We start from the raw sequence: 25,883 nt of genomic DNA on the forward strand, positions 1-25,883 counted from the left end.
GTTATTTTTGCTGTACTTTATTTTTAGATGAGTATTGCCAAAAATTCATTCATGAAAATATATTTTACCATCTAATTTTAGAATAAGTTAAAATACACACACTTTTATTATGGCATTAACAAAACGTTTTTTTGACGCATAGAACATAGCACCTAGAACATACTGTGCGTTATTTAGCAGTTTGTCAGTAAATAGGAATAGCTAAAATAATTTTTATAAGGTTTTACAAAATTTTAATAATGTGTTATGTGTGTTTATTCAATTTAGGTTTCTTACTGTTGAAGAAAAGAAGAAAATAGGGCATCTTTGTAAATTGCTGATTGACCAAGGCCGAATCAAGTATTTACAGCAGAAAGGCTTCAGTCCTGCTTTACAGTACTATATAGAACCTCTGGTATCTTTGGAAAATGTATTGTTAACTGCTTTACCAAATCATTCTTCACCACCAGAAACAAGTGCTTAATAAGAAAGAAATTTTGAACAACATCTGTCTTCCACCAAAAATAATTTTTTTAATTGTATTTTTATATTCATGGAAATATTTAAATAGCAGATAATGTGAACTTTAAAAATGTTGTGGCCTCATTGAACTTAGTAGTAATGGCTTTGTTTTTTACTTTAGAAATCCAAACATTAGAGAATTCACCAAATTCCCAAAGCAATCCTCTTCAGCAGGGCATCTTGAATTATACTATCCATCAGCATCTATGGAGTTTGGGGAAGTAGTTGAGCAGTTGACTTGGTTACCTGAAACACATAACATGCCAACATGTAACAGGTACATTCACTTTCTATTTGCATTAATTTTAGAAACTTATTTTCCTTTGGTTTTATTTAATACTTTTTATTTTTCAAGTTCAAGATGTAATGATCAATTATCAGTTTACAACAAGGACCAATCTGAGAATTTGGCTTATGTATGGATTTTTTGTCCAGGCAGATCTGGAAAGAATAATTAATTGTGATTATTTGTTTCTATTACAAATAAATACAGAATTGTTCTCAGTTAATTAATGAATTTATCTTCAGATTTCAAGAGCCATACCTGTATTTATATATTATCAAAATTTATTCATGACAGACACTAAAACTAAAGAGGTAATTGGATAATTACCTCTTGGATAATAACTAATTGGATAATTATCTAGTTAAAACTTCCAAAAGGATACTTATAAGCCTAATTCACAAATTAAATTGAAATTTGTAAATAACTTCTGAAGTTAATTAGGCATCAGTATCTTTTAATGGGTCATTTTTACATATATAAGGACAATTACAAGTATATTCTCTCCTGCTTGAGAAGATAATTTGGAATAAAGTAGAAATTAGATAGTGATACCAAAAACCTCACATTTGGGCCTCAGCTCATAAGCAGTTTCTATGCACAAGTAAACATTAAACCAAACATATGGTAGGAATGTTAGTCTTTTCCTCATCTCATCCTTGGTTTATTTCTGCTTTATTTGTAAAAATTGTCTTAATCATTGTACGTTTGCCAAGATAAAGATCCAGAATTACTAATTTAGATACTATAATGATATTCTTAAATAACTAGTATTTGTAGGTCTGTGAGTATGTTAAATATAAAGTCTAGCACATTTTTACTTTCTGACCTTTCTACTTAAGTCTTACATATCTCATGAGACTGCCTAGGTTCAAATCCTTACTACTTGATATCTTTGTGCCTCAGTTCCCCTCTTGAAATGGGGATGATGAAGATAATAATACCTCACAGGGTTGTCATATGAGCATTAAGTGATATAACATATTAAAATGCTTAGAACAGTTGTAAGTACAGAGTAAGTACTTAATAAATACTATGTTTTTAATAGTACTAATTCTTAAAAATATTTTTAATGACAGACTTGGTTTTATTATCTCTGTTTAAGTTGTAACCTTTTTTCTCTTGTTGTAAGTTCTGTGTCAAATATTATTAAAATAAAGTAGTTGGATCATTTTTTAAATTAGCTATTCATGCCTGCAAATTGAGACCATAAAGGAAGATAATAATACATTGTAATAAATTGCAGTGTATTTTTGCTGAGTTAGACCAATTTTGCTGAGTTAGGCAATGCTAATTTGTGTTATGCAGTCTGTTTTACTTTATTCAACAATTTTTGCCTGGAAATAAAAAGATATTCTACAACAGACATTATCTCTGTTATGCATCGTAAAACATACATACGCACACAAGAATTATACTGATGAAGTCCTGTGGACCATTTAGCTTAATGAATGTTTCTGACAATAATACCAGTTACTCTATGGGAAGAGGAGCCATAGAGTACTTGCTGTAGATCAACATGCCGGCTGTAGGTAAAGATTATTGTTTTCCCCAACCTTGCTTATTTCCTTCCCTTAAGATAACATGAGACAGTGAATATGTGGGATATACATAGGAGCTATTTCTTGACCGGCAAAATTTGCAGGTTCAGTAAACTTAAACTTTAGATTGATCTACACGACTGCCTCTTTCTTCATGTCCCACAGGTACATCACATATACTGTGTTGAAACTTAAGTTCATGTTCCACTTCTACCACCAGACCAGCTTCATTTCCCCATCTCAGCATCACCAGTCATCTAGTTGTTCCAGCCAAAACCAGATTCATCCTGAACAACTCCTTTTTCTCGTCTTCATTCAGTCATCAATTCTGTCTCCTGCCTGTCTTTTATATATTTATACTCTGCTATCCAAACCTAGGCCCCAGACTATTACAAATTTTTTACGTATCTTCCTCCAGTCTGTCCTCCATGTTACTGTTTCTGCAACCTTGCTACAACAGATCTAATGACCTTCCTTGGATGTTGGTAAAAATACTTTTTCTAGCTGAAAATACTCTTTACCTTTTGCTTGGATTATACCTACTCTTCAAAATAACTGAAGATGTAACTAAATTCTGTGTTTTAACTGAAAAATTCTTCACATTTTAGTGAATTATAAAATGTTTTCTATTACTAGCAATGTAGCAATGTTTTCTACTATCCTTTGCTTATTTTTTATTAACAGAAATTACGCCCTTTGTCCTCTTCCCTTTGGGTTAAGTCATTCTGTCCATAATTTAAAAAAGCAACAAAAAGGTTTTAATTCTAAATTATCAGTGATCAAAATCTACACATCAAAAACTCACATTGTAACTATTGGCTAAAATCTATGTTCTCTTGATAACATTTCACTCCTAGGCACAGTAGCAAAATGTTTTTTCTATTTGTGGATTATTGCAGAAAAAGAGGAAACAGTAGGAAAGGTAGTGTTTAATGAGTAACTAACATAACAAACTGATAGAATGAGGCAGTGAAGCTTTAAGAATTGCATCTTCATTCACTTGGTCGTGCTTCAAGTTCTTGACCAAAGAAATTTATTTCCTGACTCTACTTGAAAAGGCTTCTTAACATTTTTACAACCTTTCTCTCCAAGGCTTTATCAAACTTGTGAACACATTTGAATTTCACTTTTCTTTTTCCTTCAACAATATTGAGTAAGAGACTAGGATTTGACAGAAAAGGTAAGATGGAATGAAAAGTCTATAAAGGAATTCATATATATGTCTATATATATATATACACATACACACATTACTAAAAAGAATTTTTAACCTGTGTTCTATGCAAATCTCATACCTGCTCTCCGTGACTCCTGTATGTATGTGTGCATGAACTGAAGGCCGAATAATTCCCGTTCCTCTTCCTCATCTATGTTTTCACTGGGAGGAAGTGTTACTTCCAATTTCAATGGGTTGTCTCGGAAGTTGACAAACCTAGCAGTTCACCAAAAAACAGTATTTTTATAGATGCCATAGAAGTGTACATTTATTTTCCTGGAGAAAGATCAAATGATAATATACTAAATTACTCTTTTTTAACTGGTTTCAATAACTGAACATCTTGGTGAGATGTGATATATCCCAAGAATCTTTAAGTTTCTTTCCTAGAAGAAAAAAATATTAGCTTTAGACAACTTATTTTTCAAGCTTGTAAAAGCAATTATTAGTCCATAGCATATGTTTAATGTGGTATAATTTAACTTGCAAGAGCAATCTCAGTGCATCTCAAAAGTACAGTTCATGCTATGAACTTAAATTTTCTGCATATTTTTAAAAGTATGTCTTATCTATCATTATATTTTCACCATTGGGTACAGGGCTCAATAGCTGCTAAATAAATGAATGATTCTGTTGAAAGTTGCGGGATTTGTTATGAATTCCAATGGCTTATGCTCACTGTCAGGAAATTAACTTTTGGAAGATACTTGAGGAAGATCTGTTAGTAATTAACTTAGTAAAAAGTTGTATTTAACATTGCCTATGTCAATTTGTAGTTATTTAGAAGGAAAATAATCACTATTCTTACGGTTTGGGTGTTTGTATCATGGATAAAGTTTGTTAGCAATTATAAAGATGATTTTCAAGAAGATGTCACAAACAGATGACATTCCTTAAAGCTGATAAATCCCACTACTGTTATAGTTTCAAGGATTCTTGAGTAATTTAGGCCAGTATTATATGAACCCTATTTATAAATTATAGCACTTCAAAGTTGGAAGAGATTTTTTTAATGTATTTATTTATTTGAATGAGAAATCTATTCATAACAATATTTTCATGTTACTTTGTTCTGCAGCTAGAAAGGAACATGTGGGTTCTGTGTCTACAAGTTTTACCTTAGATTGGTCATCTCTTCCATACGCACTGGAATATCTTGCAGTTTATTGTTGCTGAGAACAAGAGTACTCAGATTTTTCATACTGCTGATTGTTTCTGGCAAACATGTTATTTCATTCCGTTGCAACCATAATGTATGTAGATTTTGCATTCTGAAGAATTAAGAGAGGTTTCTGTGATTAATCACATATAATATGAAAACCCTGGTTCTTATTAAAAAAATTTTAATGTCATACTATATAATATCTTGTTTAACCAGTCTACCTGAGTTAACTGACTTAACATTACCTGATTTTAGGGGAGCTAGATCAGGGAGCTAATCTCGGTTTACAGTACAACTCCCATGTAGTAGGAGAAATGAAATCAAGGTATTCTACAGTTCTTCACTATTTCATAGATTTCTTGCAGAAGAACTGCTAAAATGTTATATAATCTAAATTAGAATCTTAATAGCAAACTCAGAAGTTATTAATATGCCCATTTAGAGCAAGACAAGTATGCATATTGTTTAACAGCGTGAACTCAGGCCAGGGTGCAGGTGTTGATTAGTCACTAAGTCATATCTGATGCTTTTGAGACCCCAGGGGACTATAGCCCACCAGGCTCCTCTGTCCATGAGATTTCCCAGGCAAGAATACTGGGGTCGGTTGCCATTTCCTTCTCCAGGGGATCTTCCAGACCCAGGGATCAAACCCCACATCACTTGCATTGCAAGTGGATTTTTTACAGCTGAGCCACTGGAGGGTGTGGATGCCTGGGTTCAAATCGTAGCTGTCACGCTTACTGTGATCTTCAGCAATTCACCAACATCTCTACATCAGTTTCCTCAATCAGTTTTTAAACTGCACAGAGCAAGCACTAAGCAATGTTGTTACTGTGGCATATTCTTGTCAATTTGTTGATTTCAGAAAGTCCATTTTTCTGTCCCAAACCTCATGCCCCCTCCTTTTTTTTGTCTGCACCACATGGCTTGTGGGATTTTAGTTCCCTGGACCAGAGATGGAATCTGAAGTAGCACTAAACAGAACTATTGTGAGTGATTATCTCTGGGGTCTCGTTTGTTTTGTTTGTTGTTTCTTATTTGTCATAGATGGCGTCAATACATCTCTTGGTAGTTTAAAAAAAAAAGGTATTTTACCTTTCTATAGTATCAGGAAGTTGTTTGAGTCTGTTGCTTCCCATATCAAGCCACTCAAGAGCAGGCATGTTCAACACAGCAGGAGGGATTGTAGTAAAGAGGTTCATACTCAAATCAAGGTGAGTAAGCTTTAACAAATTGCTGAGCTGAAAAGGAAGGCAAAGTGTTTCAAGATGTCTACAATGTAAGCTACTACAACACTCACATTGGTAAAGGAGATATTTCACGTCGAGTGTTTACATTATGCTTGGGCTTTATTTAGTCGTAGAAATCCATAGCAAATTTGAGAGAACAATAAAGCTAAATAACCTCCAGATAAATGAAAAGTTCTCATAGAAAGTTCATCTATTCAGAGAAAACATATCTTCCAAAATCACCAAGCTCCGGGGTTTAGAGCACCCACCTGGCAGAAGCTTTTGTTTTTCTTTCTGTGAGTGTGTTTTCCTTTTCTCTAGTAGTGGAGATTTTCTTGGGAAAACCCAAAGTTCAGAATAATGGTTATCTTTGTTAAACCCTCTTTTTTGTGCCTGATGCTTTACACATGTTATCTCAGTCATAGTATTTACTGTTTGGTAAATTCTGTTTTTTAAAACCAATAAAAAGTTGATTAAGACTAACAGCACCAGTGTGCTCAGCTTAAGAAAGCAAATATATTGATATCACTGTAGCCTGATAGGCTGCAGTCCATGGGGTCGTTAGGAGTCGGATACAACTGAGCCACTTCACTTTCACTTTTCACTTTCATGCATTGGAGAAGGAAATGGCAACCCCCCACTCCAGTGTTCTTGCCTGGAGAATCCCAGGGATGGGGGAACCTGGTGGGCTGCCGTCTCTGGGGTCGCAGAGTCAGACACGACTGAAGTGACTTAGCAGCAGCAGCAGCCCTCTATATATATCTCCCTTCTTCCTCTTGAAAGAGAACTCTATCCTGAATTTGGTATCTATTATTCCCGTGCATTTTCAAATGTTTTTTTTACTATACATAAATATATGTTTTCTATGTTTTTCTCTCTATATATTACTATTATGTGTATTTTTTCAGAAACAAAATTACCTTTTTTTATGTTTTAAAGATGATACTATACTTAACCTTTCTTTAACTTGCTCTTTTCTCAGTGTCAGTCTTTATATGAATTCATGTTGATGCATACAGCTCTAGTTTAGTCATTAACTTTACAAAGTTAGTACCTTTTTTCCCTTTTACGGACAAAATGGTTTAGAGAGACCATGTGACTAGAAATGATGGAGCTATGATGTGCACTCAAGTTTTCATGGACCTAAAGTCACAAAATTTCTAAATTTCTCTTTCTTCTGTAGAGAATGTAAGAATTTAGTTAAGTTTTACAAAAGATTGTCCATTTAGTTAGGCAATTCTATGTTTTCTTTCTGTCTCAGGGCACATTCAGATTCATTCCACAGCTAACTAAAACTTGAAAAAATGCAGAGATACAGTGATTATGGGTAATGCAAAAAGGCAGTTTTCCATTTAGTAGGTGATATTTCTCCAACTTTGGAATTCAAGTGATGAAAAAAAACACTATTTCAAAACGTCATCAGATTTAACATTTTTCAGATGGTTCAGAATTGTATATAAAATGATTATTTTTGCATGAGCATAATTGTTTGTGTGTTACAGTGTTGCATCTTAATGGCTTAGAGGTACATCTCCTGTAACAGGATTTCTCAATGGTGCTAAGATCCTTTGGTTCTAGAAGAATGAAGAAAAATATTAAAACCATTATAATCTAAATCTTCATTTTGCGTATGTGAAAACTGAGACCTAGGTTAGGTAAAGTGGTATGTTCAAGGCCACACAGCTACCTTTAAGCCACACTTGGAAATAATTCCAGGCTCATGATCTCAGTTCAGTATCTGTTCCTATAAAAGCTTTAAGTAAAGACATTAAGGTTAAGATAGGTTATTAGACACACCCAAATTCACTTTTTACTGACAGAACCAAAACTAAAAATCACAATAAGGAATTAGAAATGAAATATTTATTGGCCCTCTCTTAGATAAAAAGAAATTGTCCCTATGATCATGATTTTCATCATAATCAAGTATGATAACCAAGACAAGGTGGGAAAGGGGAATAGTCTCTTGAGTTTTATTCTTTTACATAACTCTTATCCTGCAAAATCATTGTTCTCTAGGCAAAGCACCATGGAAATGTCCTTTGCTGATTCATAAGAGCCTTAAATATGCTTGAAAAATAATATAAAAGTCTGTATCTCTATGATCAGTTTTACCAATAACAAGATATACCAATAAAAGTTGGAAGCCTTCACAAGCCCATTGCCCTGGCTTTTCCTTGATAGAGCCTGGGAAGCTAGCAAATATACTTCCTAATCTGAAGAATTCATGTCTTTTCACTTCACCTGTATCTCAAAAGCTGATCACCTATAAAAACCAACAGATAAAAAAGAGTTTTTCTATCACCACGCTGCCTGTTCTTTATGATAAGGACATTCATTTAGTATTATGTAATTACTTCATACTGAGCTGAGCCTTCAATTCTGGGAATAGAAATGATTCTCACTCTGGCCTTCAAAGAGATCACAGTCTAGTCAACAAATAACATCAGTACTGTGCCAATAATAGAAATATCTTTTATGCTAAATAGGTCTTTCTCTAATTAAAAACATGCATTATAATAATAAATTGTTTTCTCTATATTTTCTGAAATTTATAGCATTTTTTCATTAGTGTTATTTTTAGTGATCATACAGGGGAGAAGTAAGTCACTAGTAGATGGAAAATATAATCATAGGCATTTACATCATTCTGACCTCTTGTGGAAGATCACTTATGTCTCTGTTAACAGCAAGTTCAAGTTTCTCCAAGCTGGCACAGTAACTTAGTTCCATGGGGACAGTTTTGATTCTATTGTAGCTAAGAATCAGTTCCTGAAGTCTAGTGAGCAGTCCTATGGAAAAATAATACACAATAAATAGCAGAGGGATATTAAATACTGTTTCCAGTTATTGAGTATTACAGCATAACTTACTTTCCAGGTTCAAATTGGGAAATTCACATTTAGGCTCTTCCCTTTTCCTGGTATGTGTCCTGCCCCTTTTTCAGAAAAGCAGCAGATGATTTATCAGTACATGCAAAAAAAATTTTTTGTTCTGGTTTATCTGTACTATATCCTGACCAGTTTTCCATTTGGGGATTTTTTTCCTCCATTTAAAGAATTTTATCTAATTTTTCTTTCTTGTCTTCAGTCAGTTCCCTTGTAGAAGGAATAACTGAACTAACAATATTGTTTCCAGAATCAATACAATACTTCTAATACAATATTATTTCCAAAGAGACTTTTCTTGCATTAAAACCTCATCTTGAATCACCTCAGTAAACCCAGAAGCTTGGATCCCCTGGAAGCTTCAATTCAGATGTTTAGAGTTTTCTCAAGATCTAGGACTATATAAAAATGAGATCTTTATTCCATGTATCAAAAAAAAATTCTCAATAAAAAACATAGGAATAGAAGCCATCTTCCTTACCAATTCCTCGAGGTATCTCAGAAATTGTATTTCGAGATAAATCTAACACAATAAGGTTCTGGAACCTTCCAATGAATTCAGGAATTTTCAGCAAGCCAATTCTATGAAGTTGCCATTCCTGTAGCTGGTTCAGTTTTAGTAGAGAAGAAGGGAGAGTCTAAACTCCAGTAAAAGAAATGAGAGTTACTATATTACTTAAATTATTTCAGTATCATGCCACATTGAAATGTGTTTGTAGAGATATTACTTGATTTGTAAAAGAAATGAGGCATATTTTTTCTTTAATGAATTACATTTCCAAGTGCTTTGTGCTACTTCTAAGTTTTAAGAACTTTACTTTCCAAGGGGGATGCTAAACCTTCAAACCCCAGTCAGAATAACATAAACAAAAATAAGGTATTTTAGTCAATATTGCTCACACATAGAGCTGTGTTCTAAAGACTTTATTAGGCTTAATGAGAGTACATATGTTATTGAAAATGAGAATATGGTGGTTAATTGAAATTATAGGAAAAAAATCATTTTAATCAATAATTCAAACTTCTCTTCCCTTTCTCTCTTTAAAATTCTTCCCTTATGTTTGGCTGCTTGGGCCTTTATTGCTGCGTGCAGGCTTTCTCCAGTTGCGGTGAGTGGGGGCTAGTCTCTAGTTGCTGTGGCCTCTCTTGTCAAGAAGCACAGGCTCTAAAGCAGGCAGGCTTCAGTAGTCGCAGCACACAGACTCAGGTGCCCCATGGTATATGGCTCTTCCAGGACGAGGGATAGAACGCATGTCCCCTACATTGGCAGGGGGATTCTTAACCACTGGACCACCAGGAATGTCCCTTTCCTTTCTGTTTCAAAATAGTACCATGTTTTAAAGACGATTTTCTTTTAAATTAAGAGTTTTAAAACTTCAACTATTCTGAACTCTATGCCTTTTCTCTATTAGCCTAAAGTAGCCAAAAGACAAAGGCGGTAACCACCTTGCTAAATACACCAATGTGTATGAAGACAAACACTGAATTAAGGGATAAAGTTGGCCCTTGTTAAAATTAGACTAGGCCTAACATACAATAATTAAACAGATATCTGTTTGTATATGTGTATGTGAGTGTGTGAAAGAGAAAGAGGGAGGGAAGGAGAGAAAGAGAAGATAATATGAATCCGGTTGTGGACCTAAGAAAAATTAATATACATTTCCATTTTGTGAACCTTTAACTGAGCATTAGCTTTGGAAAGCAATATGATTTTTGTTAAGCAGTCTTTGTGAAAAATGAGAAAATGCTTATTAGAAGGATTAGTGGAGAAAATATTACAAATGACTTATATTTAGGCAGCATTAAAGCACACTGGTTGAATTTTTGAACAAAAAAGTTGGGAAGTTATGTTCATTTTCAGTTCCTATTGCCCAAATTCATTTGGTATTATACACTATTAAAATCAGAATTCTTAACTATTTCAGACTTAAGCACATAGTCTAAGAATCATTCTCTCAACTCTCCCACACAATGCAAAATATAAAAAATATTGCTTCTATAAAGCTTACCTTCCATTCCTCTTTTTCTATCTTTAAAATGACTCTTCCATCTTCCTTGGTGACCTTTTCTCTTAGCTTGGTTAAGCATACTCGTTCTTCCCAGATTCGCACTAGCCTAGGAGACCAGGAAATCATTTTAGGTCACAGGTAGTAACATAGGTAGCATTCACTTTTGTATGAAAAAGTAACCCATCAAAAACAAACATTTGATTGACAGTATCTGGAAATCAGACAAGAATTATTTTGTAAGACATTTGATTAATATAATAAATGCCCTCTTTTTAATGTTTTGAAAAGTATTATACCTCTCCTTAGATTTTTTGCAACAGATTTGTTTAGATATAATTCACATACCATAAAAATCTGACACAATTTGGTGTTTTCTGGTATATCTGCAGAGCTGTGCAACTATTACCACTCTCTGATCTGAAACATTTTCAGCACTTAAGAAAGAAACCCCATGCCTGAACAGTCACTCCCCATTCCTCCCTCCCTCAGCCCCTGGCAGCCAATAACCTCCTTTCTATATCTATGTATTTGCCTATTGTAGATATTTCATATAAAAGGTATTCTATAATATTTGGTGTTTTGTGTAGCAGGATTTTCTCCAAAATTTGTGCATGTGTGTATCAGTACTTATTTCCTTTTTATAGAAGAAGAATATTCTACTCCATTAGTTCAGTTCAGTTCAGTTGCTCAGTTGTGTCCAACTCTTTGCGACCCCAAGGACTGCAGCACGCCAGTCCCCCCTGTCCATCACCAACTCCCAGAGCCTACCCAAACTCATGTCCATTGAGTCAGTGATACCATCCAACCATCTCAACCTCTGTCGTCCCCTTCTCCTGCCTTCAATCTTTCCCAGCATCAGGTCTTTTCAAATGAGTCAGCTCTTCACATCAGTACTAAGAGTTTCAGCTTCAACATCAGTCCTTCCAATGAACACTCAGGACTGATCTCCTTAAGGATGGACTGGTTGGATCTCCTTGCAGTCCAAGATACTCTCAAGAGTCTTCTCCAACACCACAGTTCGAAAGCATCGATTCTACAGTGCTCAGCTTTCTTTATAGTCCAACTCTCACACCCATACATGACAACTGGAAAAACCATAGCCTTGATTAGATAGACCTTTGTTGGCAAAGTAATATCTCTGCTTTTTAATATGCTGTCTAGGTTGGTCTTAACTTTCCTTTCAAGGAGTAAGCGTCTTTTAATTTCATGGCTGCAGTCACCATCTGCAGTGATTTTGGAACCCAAAAAAATAAAGTCAGTCACTGATGGGGGCATCTTTTTTCCATGAAGTGATGGGACTGGATGCTATGATCTTGTTTTCTGAATGTTGAGTTTTAAGCCAACTTTTTCACTCTCCTCTTTCTCTTTCATCAAGAGGCTCTTTAGTTCTTCTTCACTTTCTGCCATAAGGGTGGTGTCATCTGCATATCTGAGGTTATTGGTATTTTTTCCAGCAGTCTTGATTCCAGCTTGTGGTTCATCTATCCCAGTGTTTCTCATGATGTACTCTGCATAATAAGTTAAATAAGCAGGGTGACAATATACAGCCTTGATGTACTCTTTCCCAGTTTGGAACTAGTCTGATGTTCCATTTCCAGTTCTAACTGTTGCTTCCTGACCTGCATACAGATTTCTCAAGATGCAGGTTAGGTGGTCTGGTATTCCTATCTCTTTCAGAATTTTCCACAGTTTATTGTGATCCACACGATCAAAGGCTTTGGCATAGTCAATAAGGCAGAAATAGATGTTTTACTGAAACTCTCTTGCTTTTTCCATGATCCAGCGGATGTTGGCACTTTGATCTCTGGTTGCTCTGCCTTTTCTAAAACCAGCTTGAACATCTGGAAGTTCACAGTTCACGTATTGCTGAAGCCTGGCTTGAAGAATTTTGAGCATTACTTTACTAGTGTGTGAGATGAGTGCAATTGTGCGGTAGTTTGAGCATTCTTTGGCATTGCGTTTCTTTGGGATTGGAATGAAAACTGATCTTTTCCAGTCCTGTGGCCACTGCTGAGTTTTCCAAATGTGCTGGCATATTGAGTGCAGCACTTTCACAGCATCATCTTTTAGGATTGAAATAGCTCAACTGGAATTCTGTCACCTCCACAAGCTTTGTTCGTAGTGATGCTTTCTAAGGCCCACTTGACCTCGCATTCCAGGATGTCTGGCTCTAGGTTGGAGATCACACCATTGTGATTATCTGGGTCATGAAGATGTTTTTTGTACAGTTCTTCTGTGTATTCTTGCCACCTCTTCTTAATATCTTCTGCTTCTGATAGGTCCATACCATTTCTGTCCTTTATTGAGCCCATCTTTGCATGAAATGTTCCCTTGGTATCTCTAATTTTCTTGAAGAGATCTCTAGTCTTTCCCATTCTGTTGTTTTCCTCTATTTCTTTGCATTGATCGCTGAGGAAGGCTTTCTTATCTCTCCTTGCTATTCTTTGGAACTCTGCATTCAGATGCTTATATCTTTCCTTTTCTCCTTTGCTTTTCGCTTCTCTTCTTTTCACAGCTATTTGTAAGGCCTCCCCAGACAGCCATTTTGCTTTTTTGCATTTCTTTTCCATGGAGATGGTCTTGATCCCTGTCTCCTGTACAGTCACAAACCTCTGTCCACAGTTCATCAGGCACTCTGTCTATCCGATCTAGTCCCTTAAATTCTACTGCATGGATATACCAAATTTGTTGACCCATTCATCAGTTGATGGACATTTTTAACTATTATAAATAGTGCTGCTATGAATATTCATGTAAAATTTTCAGGTAGATCTATGTTTTCATTTCTCTTGAGTGTGTATATTCTTAGGAGTGGAATTGCTGGATCACTTCATAAATCTACATTTAACTTTTTTAAACCAAACTGTGTCCAAATTGCTTGCATCATTTTCCCTTCCCACCAGCAGTGTATGAGGGCTCTAGTTGCTCCATAGCTTTGCCTACAGTTGTTAGTGTCCATCTTCTTGATCATAGCTATCCTAGTGGGTGTGAAGTGGTACCTCATTGTTGTTTTGATTTGCATTTATTAAATATCTAATCTATAGATATCTAGTTTAAAAGTTTTTAAAAGGCTTGCAAATGATATAGTTCAACTTCAGAGTTAAATTGTATATTACTATATTCCATTTTATCCAGATTTAGTTTTCCAGATATAAAAATGCACAAAATTCTGGAATACATCCTATTGAATTTTGGTTCATAGCAAAAATACATAATGTCAAGCTATAAAAATGAGTAACAAAAGGTTGCAGAAGGTTACCAATTCCTATACTAGAAATTTTTCACGTATGAAAAATAAAGAATGAGTTTAGAATTGAAAGTTTTACACTTTTAGCCTATTAGAATGATAAAGAATAAACAAAATATAAGCAATCATCATAGAACATAGATTTAATCAATTTGAATATTTATTTACCAAAATTCTCTTGACATCTGAGAGTTAATATATATTCTTAGCAATTTTACATACTAATTGACCTTCAGGGAGGGTTTTATTTTGATGAACAGAAAACCAAATATCTCTAAAAGTGTAATATTTGCTATCTTTATATGTTTGTGTTTGCAAAATATTTCTATGGAGCCTACATATTTTCATCCACTACTTTTCTGAAAATTAATTTGCTAACAATTGCACTGTGGCAACGGCTGTGTGTGGCCTTCCAGACTGAACAGTCTCTCAGTCATGCTCAACTCTTTGCGACCCCATGGACTGTAGCCCATCAGGATCCTCTGTCCATGGAATTTTCCAGGCAAGGATACTGGGGTGGGTTGCCATTTCCTTTCCAGGGGATCTTCCCAATCCAGGGACTGAACCCAGGTCTCCTGCATTGCAAGTGGATGCTTTACCGCCTGAGCTACTAGGGAAGCCCTAGTAGGGAAGCTTCCAATAAATGTGATTAAATGAGACAAAATATACTTCTATTCAATTATACCATGTTTTATAAAAATAGAACTATTCAAATGGTAGACATAATGATTATTAATCACTTACTGCTCACTGAGATATACATATTCCAGAGTAAGATACAATGTTGAGCAATGAGGTATCTTACTCCCTACACTCTAACTTCAATTGAAGATCTCCATCAAGCACCTATTATATGCCAAATATTATGTTCGACTTTGTGGATACAAAAACCTCTGTCCTTAATGAGTTTATAGTGAGGATAACTATTACCAGATAAGTTTATTTCCATCTCTTTAATGATTCACTTATTCTTTCTGACTCTGTGTGATCTAAATCCAGAATGTATTACTTAATTCAGAAACCATGGACAAGACATCTCACTTCCAAGGATTTTGCCAATAATATATGGGGTTTGGATTAAGTAATATCTAGTGTTTCTTCTAGATTTAATATTCTGTAATTCCTACACTGCTTATTTTAAGCTTGAGGCTCTTTCAAGTTTTAAATAGAAATTTTCTATCCCCTCTAAAACCCTTTTATTATACTCTAAAGCCTTTCTCAAATGTCATTATATCAACTCAAACCCAAGTGCTTAATTTTTTCCAGGCAACCTTGTATCAAAAGACAGAACAATTTCTGTTTACACCTAAGGCTTGGGGACTTCCCTGGTGGTGCAGTGGTTAAGACTTCATGCTTCCACTACAGGAAGCATGGGTTGGATTACTAGCGGGGAACTTAAGATCCCATGGTGCAACCAAAAAAAAAAAAAAAAGTTAAGCTTAAGGGTTTTTAGTTAAATCTCTAGCCACTCTTAGCTGAGAAAAGAGCATTAGATTACATTCTTGCCTTTTCTTGTCCCTTGCCTGTTTTGTGCAGAGAAAATTGAAGCTGCTGAAATTAAATGATTCTTAGCCAGACATGTTTAATATTAATAGGTGAAATTCAGGAGTAAAGAAATAACTCATGATTTCTGACCACTGTTTTTTAAAAAATTGGATAGGATTTATTAAGAGTACTTGAGTTAACAGAGAACAGTCTTATGGTTGCCAAGGATGGGAATGTTGGAGGGGGGAGGATTGGGAGTTTGGGATTAGCAGATATAAAGTAGTATATATAGGATGGAAAAACAACAAGGAACTATATTCAATAGCCTGTGATAAGCCATAATGGAAAAGAATATGAAAAAGGATATATATATGTGTGTGTGTATAACTGGGTCACTTTGCTATACAGCAGAAATTAATACGACATTGTAAATCAACTATATTTCAGTAAAATTTTTAAAAAAGAGCACTCAAGTTTGTCATAATTGTATAATATAAATATAATAGGTTTTGTAAGAGTAGTTTTACTGTAAAGAGTCAATCTAGGGAAATTTAAGACCTGAGGTTAATAGAATGCTTACTGAGTCAGATTGCTTATGTATGAATACTAGTGGATACCAGTTCCACATTTATTAGCAGTATGATCTTTGACAAGTTACCTAGGCCTATCCTTCAGGTTTTCCGTCTTTAAAATGGAGAAAATAACATCACCCATGTGTCACAGAGATTGCCTATCATTCTCCAATATGTTATTCCTCTTCTTCCTCATAATAGATCCTCTAAATATAACTGGGCACAAGACTTCATTTAGCCATCCTCCCTTGCAGTTAGGAATGGGTCATATGAAGCTTTGGCTAGTGAGATGTTAGCAGAAATAGTAATGTGTGCAACTTCCGGCTAGCTGGAATCAAGTACATTGGCCACAGTTGGTCTATCTATGTATTTCGGGCCATGAAGTAACTAAAGTCTGTTCCTAAAGGAATGGAAACCATGCCCAGTTGAGCAACAAGATAAAAAGCCTGAATGTCTGACGCAGTGGAGTGCTATGCCAGTCCTCTTCTTTGCTGGGAGAATACCAGTGATTCCAAGTTTTTACACTCCCTCCAAGTTACCAAAGTATAAATCTTAATTTGTCTAAACAAGTCATACAATCTCATTCCCCTAAAAGGTTACTAGATTAGGGATATAAAAATGACCTGATTCTGGCCAATGAGAGGTAAAGGAAAGGCTAGCTAGGGGACCTCAGAAAGGTACTTTCATTCTTAAATAAGAAACAGAAATAAATATGATTGTTCCCACTCTTCCAATGGCATAACGGTATCTGGCTGCAATGCCTGAAAGTGTACCAGCCACCCTGCAACACTGAGAGAAGCTACCCTGAGGACCAAACTGGCATACCAAGATTAGCTGTGGAAGGTGGAAGAAGCAGAGTCCAGAAAATTGTGGAAGCTTTGGAACTGCCTAAACTCAGGACTTCCCTATTGTTTAAGCCGTTTTTAGTCGTGTTTTCTTTTATTAGCTGACACAAGACCATTTTTTAAAATGAGATATAATTGGCATATAAGATTATATTAAGTCTAAGTGTACAACATGATGGCTAGATATTTGTACATATTGCCGAACACTAAACATTGCCATTCAATATTTAGAGAGATCTAATGAGTGATATAATGGGAGCTATATGGAGTTGATGAGGACAGGGGCTAGCCTTGCAAAAGTGATGCGATACTTTGGAAACATCCAGTGAGGAAAGTAGGTATGATCAATAAGGCAGAGGAAATGAGAGTCAAACTATAACCCAAATAGAGGACTCAGGTGATCCACAGTGGCCCTGGCTGGAACTCACAGCTATTTAGTTAGGTGAGAATCGACTGAACTTTCTAATGCAAGATGTTGTTTTAGCTCCTAGGGAATATAATGTTGAACAAACAATCTCTGAAAGTAGACTGTTGCTGCTGCTGCTAAGTCACTTCAGTCGTGTCCGACTCTGTGCGACCCCATCGACGGCAGCCCCATCCGCCGTCCCTGGGATTCTCCAGGCAAGAACACTGGAGTGGGTTGCATTTCCTTCTCCAGTGAAAAGCAGACTAAATGATACTAATTGAACTTTGATGAATGTTGAACAGACTCCTAGGATGATTACTAAATTCATTTGTATTTTTTGTGCCCCGCATCATATGGCCACACTTCATTGTAAGGTGCTTCCTTTAGTTATATTTTGAGTTTTCTGTAAATAAAAACCTCTATAAAATTCAATAGTAAGGCAATTAATAAATACTATTTTAATAATGAAGATGATATAAATTTTTGTTAATTCAAAACAATAAACATGTTTTAGCATACTTTTGTTGGAATTCCTTCTCTCGCTTCAGGTCTTCATTGAGTTTCTTTATTCTTTTTTCCCAAACTTCCTTCACAGCATTGACAGCCCCAGTACTAACCACATTTTCTGACATGATTTCTCCACATTGTCACAGGGTCACCGACTTCATTAAATTTTGAATAACTGAATCACAGATGCCATCTCAGAAAGGACCTGATTGAACCAGAGTGGGGGGGGGGGAATGTGTTTCAGAATGTTTATTGAGTGCCATAATGAACATAATAATTTACATTTATTGAACACATTCTACGTTTCCAAGACTATTTAATGTACTTTACATGCCATATTTCACTTAATAATTCTCATAAAAATGTCTTGACATGGGTACTTTTATTGTCTTTGTATAAAGAGAATAAAATCAAGCCCTAGAAAAGGTAGCTAAGTGGTTTACATCCTGTCTCTAGTAAGTGACAGAGGGTGGAACTGACGCCAAGTCTACTTCCTTTGTTACCATTAATTCACAGTAATGAAAAACTGCAGCTACTTTACATGTCCAATTATAGGGAAATATGCAGTAATGGATATACAACATGAGCAGGCATCTTGACAGAGCTACTTAATCTAGATTCTATATACACAAGCTGGAATTCAGTTAAGTGGTAATATAGTGGGATTGTTTGCCCTTGTGGAAAATAAATTGCAAATGGACTCATCTAACATTGAGGATTGTGACCTGAATCTCGGAAAAGAGAGGCAAACAATAATAGGGGAATTGTTATGTAAGTCACGGTAAGTCTATTTGATGAGGTGTTCTTTGCCTCTCATATAGTGGTATTAATTTTTTACCAAATTAACTAGCAATAATGAAAGAGTTTGATTCACAATTAATTATTTCTTCAAAACTCAAGAAGTAAAAGATGTCCACAATTACCACTTCTATTCAACACTATATTGAAATGCAATAAAGCAATATCGTGACTGAAATAGACAGGTATACAGTTTGGAAAAGGAGAAGTAAAATTTGCAACAGCATAGGGAAAAAGGTGCCCTCATACACTAAATGTGACCTCGCACATTGTTATAGTCTCTATGGAGAGAATTTTGGTAACATCTATCAAACTTAAAAGTCACACCAACACTTGTAGGAATTTACACTGAAAATATTTTCCATTTTAAAATGACACATTACAAAATTATTCACTGTAGCGTTTTTCATGACAGCAAAAGGTTGGAAACAACAATAACTTTCTACCAGTAAATTACAGTAGATGTATATTATGAGGAATTATATAGCTCCATAAAGAAGGAAAAGCATGTTATACACTGATAAAGCATGATATCCAAAATGTATGACTATGACACAATTTATCCATTCTAATTAATGTGGATATTTAGATCCCAAATTTTTGCTCTAATGAGCAAAACTGTTTCTGAAATTCCTGTTCTTATCTTCTTGATGCTCAAGTGGTATTATTTCTATTGAGTATACCCAGAATTAGAATTGTTAGGTCACTATGTTCAAATTGATAAGATAGAGGCCAATTGTTTTCCTTGTACAGTTGTAGTAAGTAATTTCCCGTGGAAAACAAGTGGCCTCTACCTTAATTACAGAAACAGTTTCCATTAGAAATTGTTTCCCCATTGATGTATCCTCATCCCATATTACTGCATAAAATGATATCTCATCATGATCATAATTTATGTTTTTCAGATTATTAACTGCTCCAGGCTAATAAAGATTGCCCAACTAAATAAAAGACAAAATCCTGTGTATTATTTACAAGGGCATACCTAAAACATGAAAATAGAAAAAATGGAAGGCACAAAATAGAAAAAGATCAGTCTAGGTTTATACCCAAGAGAAGTTAAAATATATGTTCACACAAAAAGTTGTATAGGAATGTTGATAGTAGCATTATTCACAATGGCCCCAAAGTGGAAAACAAGTAGCTGAGAAGTGGGAACGAATGGCCGTTAACTAACAGATGGCTATTAATGAACAAAATGTGACATACCCATACAATGGAATGTTATTCTGGCATGAAAAGGAGCCTAAGCACTGCTACCTCATGGGGAAACTGAGTAAAATGATGCTGATAGAAGACACCAAACACCAAAAACTGTATTATCCCATTTATATGAAATGTCCAGAAGAGGCAAATCCATGAAGAAAGAATGTAGATTAATGATAACCATGGGGCTTTGCTGAGGGTACAAAGTTTCTTTCCTGAGTGATGAAAATCAACTTTTGAAATAAATCAACCTATGAAAAAGCAAAGATTATTTATGGCTAAAAAGACAGAATGTAATACATCTTCAAAATATAAAAATAAAAGTCCTTTTAATAGGGTGTAGAAGAAGGATATGAGAAAATAGAGGGTGAGGGAAATAAGAGATATAGTCTATATGGAATGAGAGAGATTTGAGTATTGAAGCTATAAGGCAACAAAAAAACGAAATTAAAAGAGATATAACTCTACGGGAGTGCAGGTGAATTTAAGCGTCATCTTTCATAATGAAACAATAGATAATGTCTAAAGCTGAGAAGGCACAGCATACTGCCTTTGAAAAAGGAAAAAGTATTAAGGAGGTAACCACTGAAAACTAAATACTGAAATAGTTAAAATGGTTACTTTTAGGGTGATAAAAATGGGGTACATAATATTGCTTTTTCACTATTAATCTCCTCTAAATTACTGATTTCTTTAAAACTATGTAATTTGTGTGTGAGAGACAGAAAGGCAAAGACAGAGAAGAAGAAAAATGTATTAAAAAAGGGAAAGGTTTAACATTTGTGGATGAATATATAATTACTGATATGCAGGAAATTATTAGGAGGAGGTCCTTACTTAAAGCAATAAATGCAGCATTCAAATGGGGACAGATTTGCAAGATCTTTCTCCCAACAAGAAACTAGTATTTATGCTGATCATCCAACCCTCTGGGTACTAATATCACTGTCCAGTTATAATTTATTGTCTCAGATGTAAATAGGTTTGAAGCATGCATTTATCGGATAACAAAGAATTAAAATCTCAAGTACCTACATGTAAATGTGTATTTTACTAGACATGTATAATTTCATGTGCCAATTCATTTCCCCATTTCCCATTAAACTTTAATCAACCATCAATTTTCCTATAATAGTAACCAATGTCCCCTTGAGGAAAACAAGTCAGTAGTGATATATGCATTTCTGCCTCCGACATGGGATTGTGTTCTCTGCCTTGGTTATCACAACAGAAAAACAGAAACCACGGCAGTAAAGTGAGCATGGCTGTGACATGACTGAGGAGTCAGCTCCCCAGAGTCAAAAGAAAACAAAAGAAATACAATCTCTGAAGAAACACTTCTTGATTTCTGGGGAAGTCAGTCTTCCAGAGGAGGGCAACTAGACGAATGACTATGAACCTCCAAAGAGACTTTTAAATTCAGTTCCAACTTTAGTTGTACCTTCCAGCAAACACAGACACAGTAAAAACATCAGCAGCTATCTATTTATAAGTCAAGAGTAGGAAAAAAAAAATGGTTTTGAAAAATACGTACCGCGGTCAGTGCATACAGGAGCTGACATGTCCAAAGTCAGTGTATCAACTAGGAGTGGACTGAAGGCAGAATTGTTTTCAGTGCGGCTCCCAGTGATGAAAATCCTCAGACTGTAGCTGGGTGAAATGTAATGTCAGCCTAGTTCTAATTTTAGTTCGTGGACAAAGCTGAGAATAGCAAAAATCACATGGAGCTTCTGTGCAAAGGACCAACTGATAACACGTGAGTGCATCCCGTGTGCTGCAAAATGCTGTGCTGCGGGTATTATAAAACTATCATGCATGCATGCATGCTAAGTTGCTCCAGTCATGTCCAGCTCTTTGCAAGCCTATGGACTGTAGCCCACCAGGCTCCTCTGTCCATGGAATTTTCCAGACAAAAATACTTGAGTGAGTTGCCATTTCCTACTCCAGAGGATCTTCTTGACCTGGGGGTTGAACATGCATCTCCTGTGTCTCCTGCATTGGTTGGCAGATTCTTTATCACTAGCAACACCTGGGAAGCCCCAATTATTCCATAGAAATTCTCTAATGCCTCTATAGTGAATAAGTTCAGAGAGTTGTGGGGTTTCTCACGATCACAGATACAGTAAAGGAGATCCCAGAACCTAAACTCTATAATCTCCCTGTCCAGAGAGCTGGCACCGTTCCACACACAGCTGCCTTGAATACATTCATAAGTCAACACTGAAGTTCAGGGAGGAGCTTTCTTTCCATTAAGAAGACGACTAAACTGTCCCCTTGGAAACAATTTAGAAATTTAGATTTATTTCTGCATTTGGCACTGTCTACAATTAAATTTTAATTTGACCATATTTATAGAAAATCCACAAATTTCAAAGTTTCTCTCTTCTCTTGCTAAGCTGCTAAGTCACTTCAATCATGTCCGACTCTGTGCAACCCCATAGATGGCGGCCCACCAGGCTCCCCCGTCCCTGGGATTGTCCAGGCAAGAACACTGGAGTGGGTTGCCATTTCCTTCTCCAATGCATGAAAGTGAAAGGTGAAAGTGAAGTCGCTCAGTCGTGTCCGACTCTTAGCGACCCCATGGACTGCAGCCTACCAGGCTCCTCCATCCATGGGATTTTCCAGGCAAGAGTACTGGAGTGGGGTGCCATTGCCTTCTCTGCTCTCTTCTCTTATCTAGCCTCTTATTTTCCATAATGCAGATCTAAGAGGCAACACTGCAGGGACTGAGACAAGTTGAGAAATTGTTAAAGTGAACTACACTAGAGAAATGGCAGGGAGAGTAGGGAAAAGTGAACAGATTTGTGAGCTATTTATGAGGAGATTAGACAATTTTGGTTATTTGAGGACAATAAGGGATTAGAAAGGGTTTCCCTAGTAGCTCAGCTGGAAAAGAATCTGCCCACAATGCAGGAGACCCCAGTTCGATTCCTGGTTGGGAAGATCCCCTGGTGAAGGGAAAGGGTAACTGCCCGGGCTCCCTTGGTGGCTCAGACTGTAAAGAATCTGCCTGCAATACAGGAAACCTGGGTTTGATCCCTGGGTTGGGAAGATCTCCTGGAGGTGGCACAGCAACCCACTCCATATTCTTGCCTGGAGAATCCCATGGACAGAGGAGCTTGGCGGACTACAGTCCATGGAGTTGCAAACAGTCAGACACGACTGAGCGACCAGGCACACACACAGGGATCAGACGGAAGAGACGAGGCATGTATAGTGACTGTCTGTCACTCATGGCTGCCCGTATCTTCCAAACACCCTCTCCATAGCTTGATAACCCCCCCACATTGTGAACCTACTCTGCAAGATAGAACTAGGGGGAAATGTCCCAGTCTCCCTTGCTACTGGATTTGGGATGTGACTAAGATTTTGCTGACCATCTACTTTGATTTAGAGGCAAAGAAGGTGAGGACACAGGCTGAGTGACCAGAGTCCACTTTTGCTGGTGTGGGTACAGCAGAGAAAATATATTCAGGAGTTAGTTTGGGCAGCAAGAGTTTCCAGAACACAGTGGATGAAGCTGGTTCTGGGGACAGCCTCAACAGCCCCCTCCCAGGCCAGTTCCGTAATGTAGTTCCAGGAGTTGCTTTGTGAACTCACATTGCTTCCTTAAATCTGCTTGGGAGAATTTTGTTATCTGCATCTGAAAAACTGACACAAGTATTATAACTGTGTCTTGTTAGATTCCCCAAAATATTCTTGTCCTGCTATTTATTCATCTCAGATTCAATCTCAGAATCACCTATTGACTTTGCACCATGAAAGACAAGTATTCTCTTGTCTTAAACCACCCACTCATTATCCTACAGCTCCCCTTCTCCTGCCCTTTCCTAGCTCTACTATGTTTTGTGTTTAATCAGTAGTGATCATTATTAGCATGAAAATACTATTCATAGATGAACTAAATAGTAGATATGATTACATTTCTTTGCTTTGGTACTTTCTGTGTTTTCTGGAGTTAAGTGTACTTTTTAGTGATCATTATTAGTATGAAAATACTATTCATAGATGGACGAAATAGTAGATATGATTACATTTCTTTGCTTTGGTACTTTCTGTGTTTTCTGGAGTTAAGTGTACTTTTTAAACTTTTAAAATTTCCTGTGTATGTTTACTATATCTTTATACACTTGAATATCCCAATTCCCACTGTATGTAGCTCAGACAAGTTATTTAATCTCCCTGTGCCTCGGCTCCTTATTGGTAAAATGCGGACTGTAGCCCACCAGGCTCCTCCGTCCATGGGATTCTCCAGGCAAGAATACTGGAGTTGGTTGCCATTTCCTTCTCCAGGGGATCTTCCTAACCCAGGGATCGAACCCGGGTCTCCCTCATTGCGGGCAGACACTTTAACCTCTGAACTACCAGGGGAGCCCAGATAAAAATAAGAGCTGCTCATGGGTTTTCATGACGATTAAGTGAGTTAAGATATGAAAGAGCTTGGACAATGCCTGCAGATAATAAGTCTTCAGTGAGGGTTTGTTATTTTTTCCACCCTCCAACAGTGGAGCCAACGGAAGAGCTGGATGTGGATGTCAGTGCTGAAGATTGTCTAAGTTTAAAAGAATTTTCCTCTGAGTCTGAGATAAAACAAATTTTTTATTCCTTGATTGAATTTGTCATAACATTGCTTTGGTTTTTGGCGGCACAAAAACTTTTGGTTTTTGTGGGATCTTAGTTTCTCAGCTAGGAATTAAACCTGTACCCCCTGCATTGGAAGGTGAAGTCTCAGCCAGTGGACCACCAGGGAAACCCAAAACTGAGATGAAATTAAGAAGACAGCTTCACAGTGGAGGGGAGATAAATGAGCTCATCTAGCTTAGCTGGTAAAGAATACGCCTGCAAGACAGGGGACCCCAGTTCAATTCCTGGGTCAGTAAGATCCCTGGAGAAGGGATAGGCTACCCACTCCAGTATTCTTGGTGGCTCAGATGGTAAAGAATCTGCCTGCATTGTGGGAGACCTGGGTTCAATCCTTGGGTTGGGAAGATCCCCTGGAGGAGGGCATGGCAACCCACTCCAGGATTCTTGCCTGGAGAATCCCCATGGACAGAGGAGCCAGGTGGGTTACAGCCCATGGGGTCGCAAAGAGTTGGACATGACTGAGCTGTGCTCAGTTGCTAAATGGCTCCACTCTTCACACAAAGTTAGTATCTCATTTTAATGTTAAACACATTGGTCTATCCTCTCCTCTCATTGTGTGTTTCCAGCTGCTTGTTACCCAGGTTTGCATTCTGAGGTCCCTCAGGGATATATTTCATCAGGATCCATGGTCCTGACTGCGTTCAACTGTGATGCTTGTGTTAGAAAAAGAAAACAAATCTAGAAGAGGGACAAGTGGGATGACCAGGTGAGAGAGGGAATAAAGACACATTAAAAATATAGCTTCTTGGAAGGAAAGTTATGACCAACCTAGATAGCATATTCAAAAGCAGAGACATTACTTTGCCAACAAAGGTCTGTCTAATCAAGGCTGTGGTTTTTTCCAGTGGTCATGTATGGATGTGAGAGTTGGACTATAAAGAAAGCTGAGCAATGAAGAATTGATGCTTTTGAACTGTGGTGTTAGAGAAGACTCTTGAGAGTCCCTTGGACTGCAAGGAGATCTAACCAGTCCATTCTGAAGGAGATCAGTCCTGGGTGTTCAATGGAAGGACTGATGTTGAAGCTGAAACTCCAATACTTTGGCCACCTTATGCGAAGAGCTGACTCATTTGAAAAGACCCTGATGCTGGCAAAGATTGAGGGCAAGAGGAGAAGGGAATGACAGAGGATGAGATGGTTGGATGGCATCACTGACTCAATGGACATGAGTTTGTGTGGGTTCCGGGAGTTGGTGATGGACAGGGAAGCCTGTTGTGCTGCAGTTCTTGGGGTCGGAAAGAGCTGGACACGACTGAGCTCCTGAACTGAGCTGAAAAATACAGCATCATCCAAAAGAACTCAAACCAAGATCATGAAGAGATACTCATACACTCCATGTTCATC

General features: G+C 36.7%; 2 protein-coding genes across 5 annotated transcripts in view; one reads left to right on the forward strand and one right to left on the reverse strand.

Annotated features, from left to right (window-relative positions):
• TRMT13 (tRNA methyltransferase 13 homolog) overlaps positions 1 to 2,150 on the forward strand; it is a 19,639-nt gene extending 17,489 nt beyond the window's left edge. Inside the window, exon 11 of one of the 2 annotated variants that reach the window (XM_005678046.3) lies at positions 268 to 2,150. In XM_005678046.3, coding sequence (XP_005678103.1) covers positions 268 to 463 — 196 coding nt within the window. In that variant the 3' untranslated portion in view covers positions 464 to 2,150. The remainder of the gene's footprint in view (positions 1 to 267) is intronic. The other variant, XM_013962597.2, reaches the window with a different exon arrangement.
• LRRC39 (leucine rich repeat containing 39) lies at positions 2 to 21,568 on the reverse strand. Of its 3 annotated transcripts, none has more exons than XM_005678047.3 (9): positions 21,430 to 21,564; positions 17,904 to 18,096; positions 10,830 to 10,935; positions 9,302 to 9,458; positions 8,588 to 8,724; positions 5,799 to 5,944; positions 4,660 to 4,812; positions 3,621 to 3,757; positions 2 to 747 (listed from the first exon to the last, which is right to left on the reverse strand). In XM_005678047.3, the coding sequence occupies exons 2-9, from the start codon at positions 18,014 to 18,016 to the stop codon at positions 692 to 694; spliced, it is 1,005 nt and encodes a 334-aa protein (XP_005678104.2). In that variant the 5' UTR covers positions 18,017 to 18,096; positions 21,430 to 21,564; the 3' UTR covers positions 2 to 691. The 3 variants fall into 3 exon arrangements, with proteins under 3 accessions (XP_005678104.2, XP_017901307.1, XP_017901308.1); XM_018045818.1 differs by having other exon boundaries at positions 657 to 747; positions 18,002 to 18,096; positions 21,430 to 21,563; XM_018045819.1 differs by lacking the exon at positions 2 to 747 and having other exon boundaries at positions 3,728 to 3,817; positions 21,430 to 21,568.

The sequence above is a fragment of the Capra hircus genome, chromosome 3, assembly GCF_001704415.2.
Source record: "Capra hircus breed San Clemente chromosome 3, ASM170441v1, whole genome shotgun sequence".
NCBI classification, from domain to species: domain Eukaryota; kingdom Metazoa; phylum Chordata; class Mammalia; order Artiodactyla; family Bovidae; genus Capra; species Capra hircus.

Excerpts from the sequence above, each read along its gene's own strand:
- LRRC39 (XM_005678047.3), bottom strand. The coding sequence starts at position 18,016 with ATGTCAGAAAATGTGGTTAGTACTGGGGCTGTCAATGCTGTGAAGGAA. Across the intron at positions 8,725-9,301 it reads TGAGATACCTCGAGGAATTG|GACTGCTCACTAGACTTCAG; the intron begins GTAAGGAAGATG and ends ATTTTTCCATAG. Across the intron at positions 4,813-5,798 it reads CTTCCTGATACTATAGAAAG|AATGCAAAATCTACATACAT; the intron begins GTAAAATACCTT and ends TTAATTCTTCAG.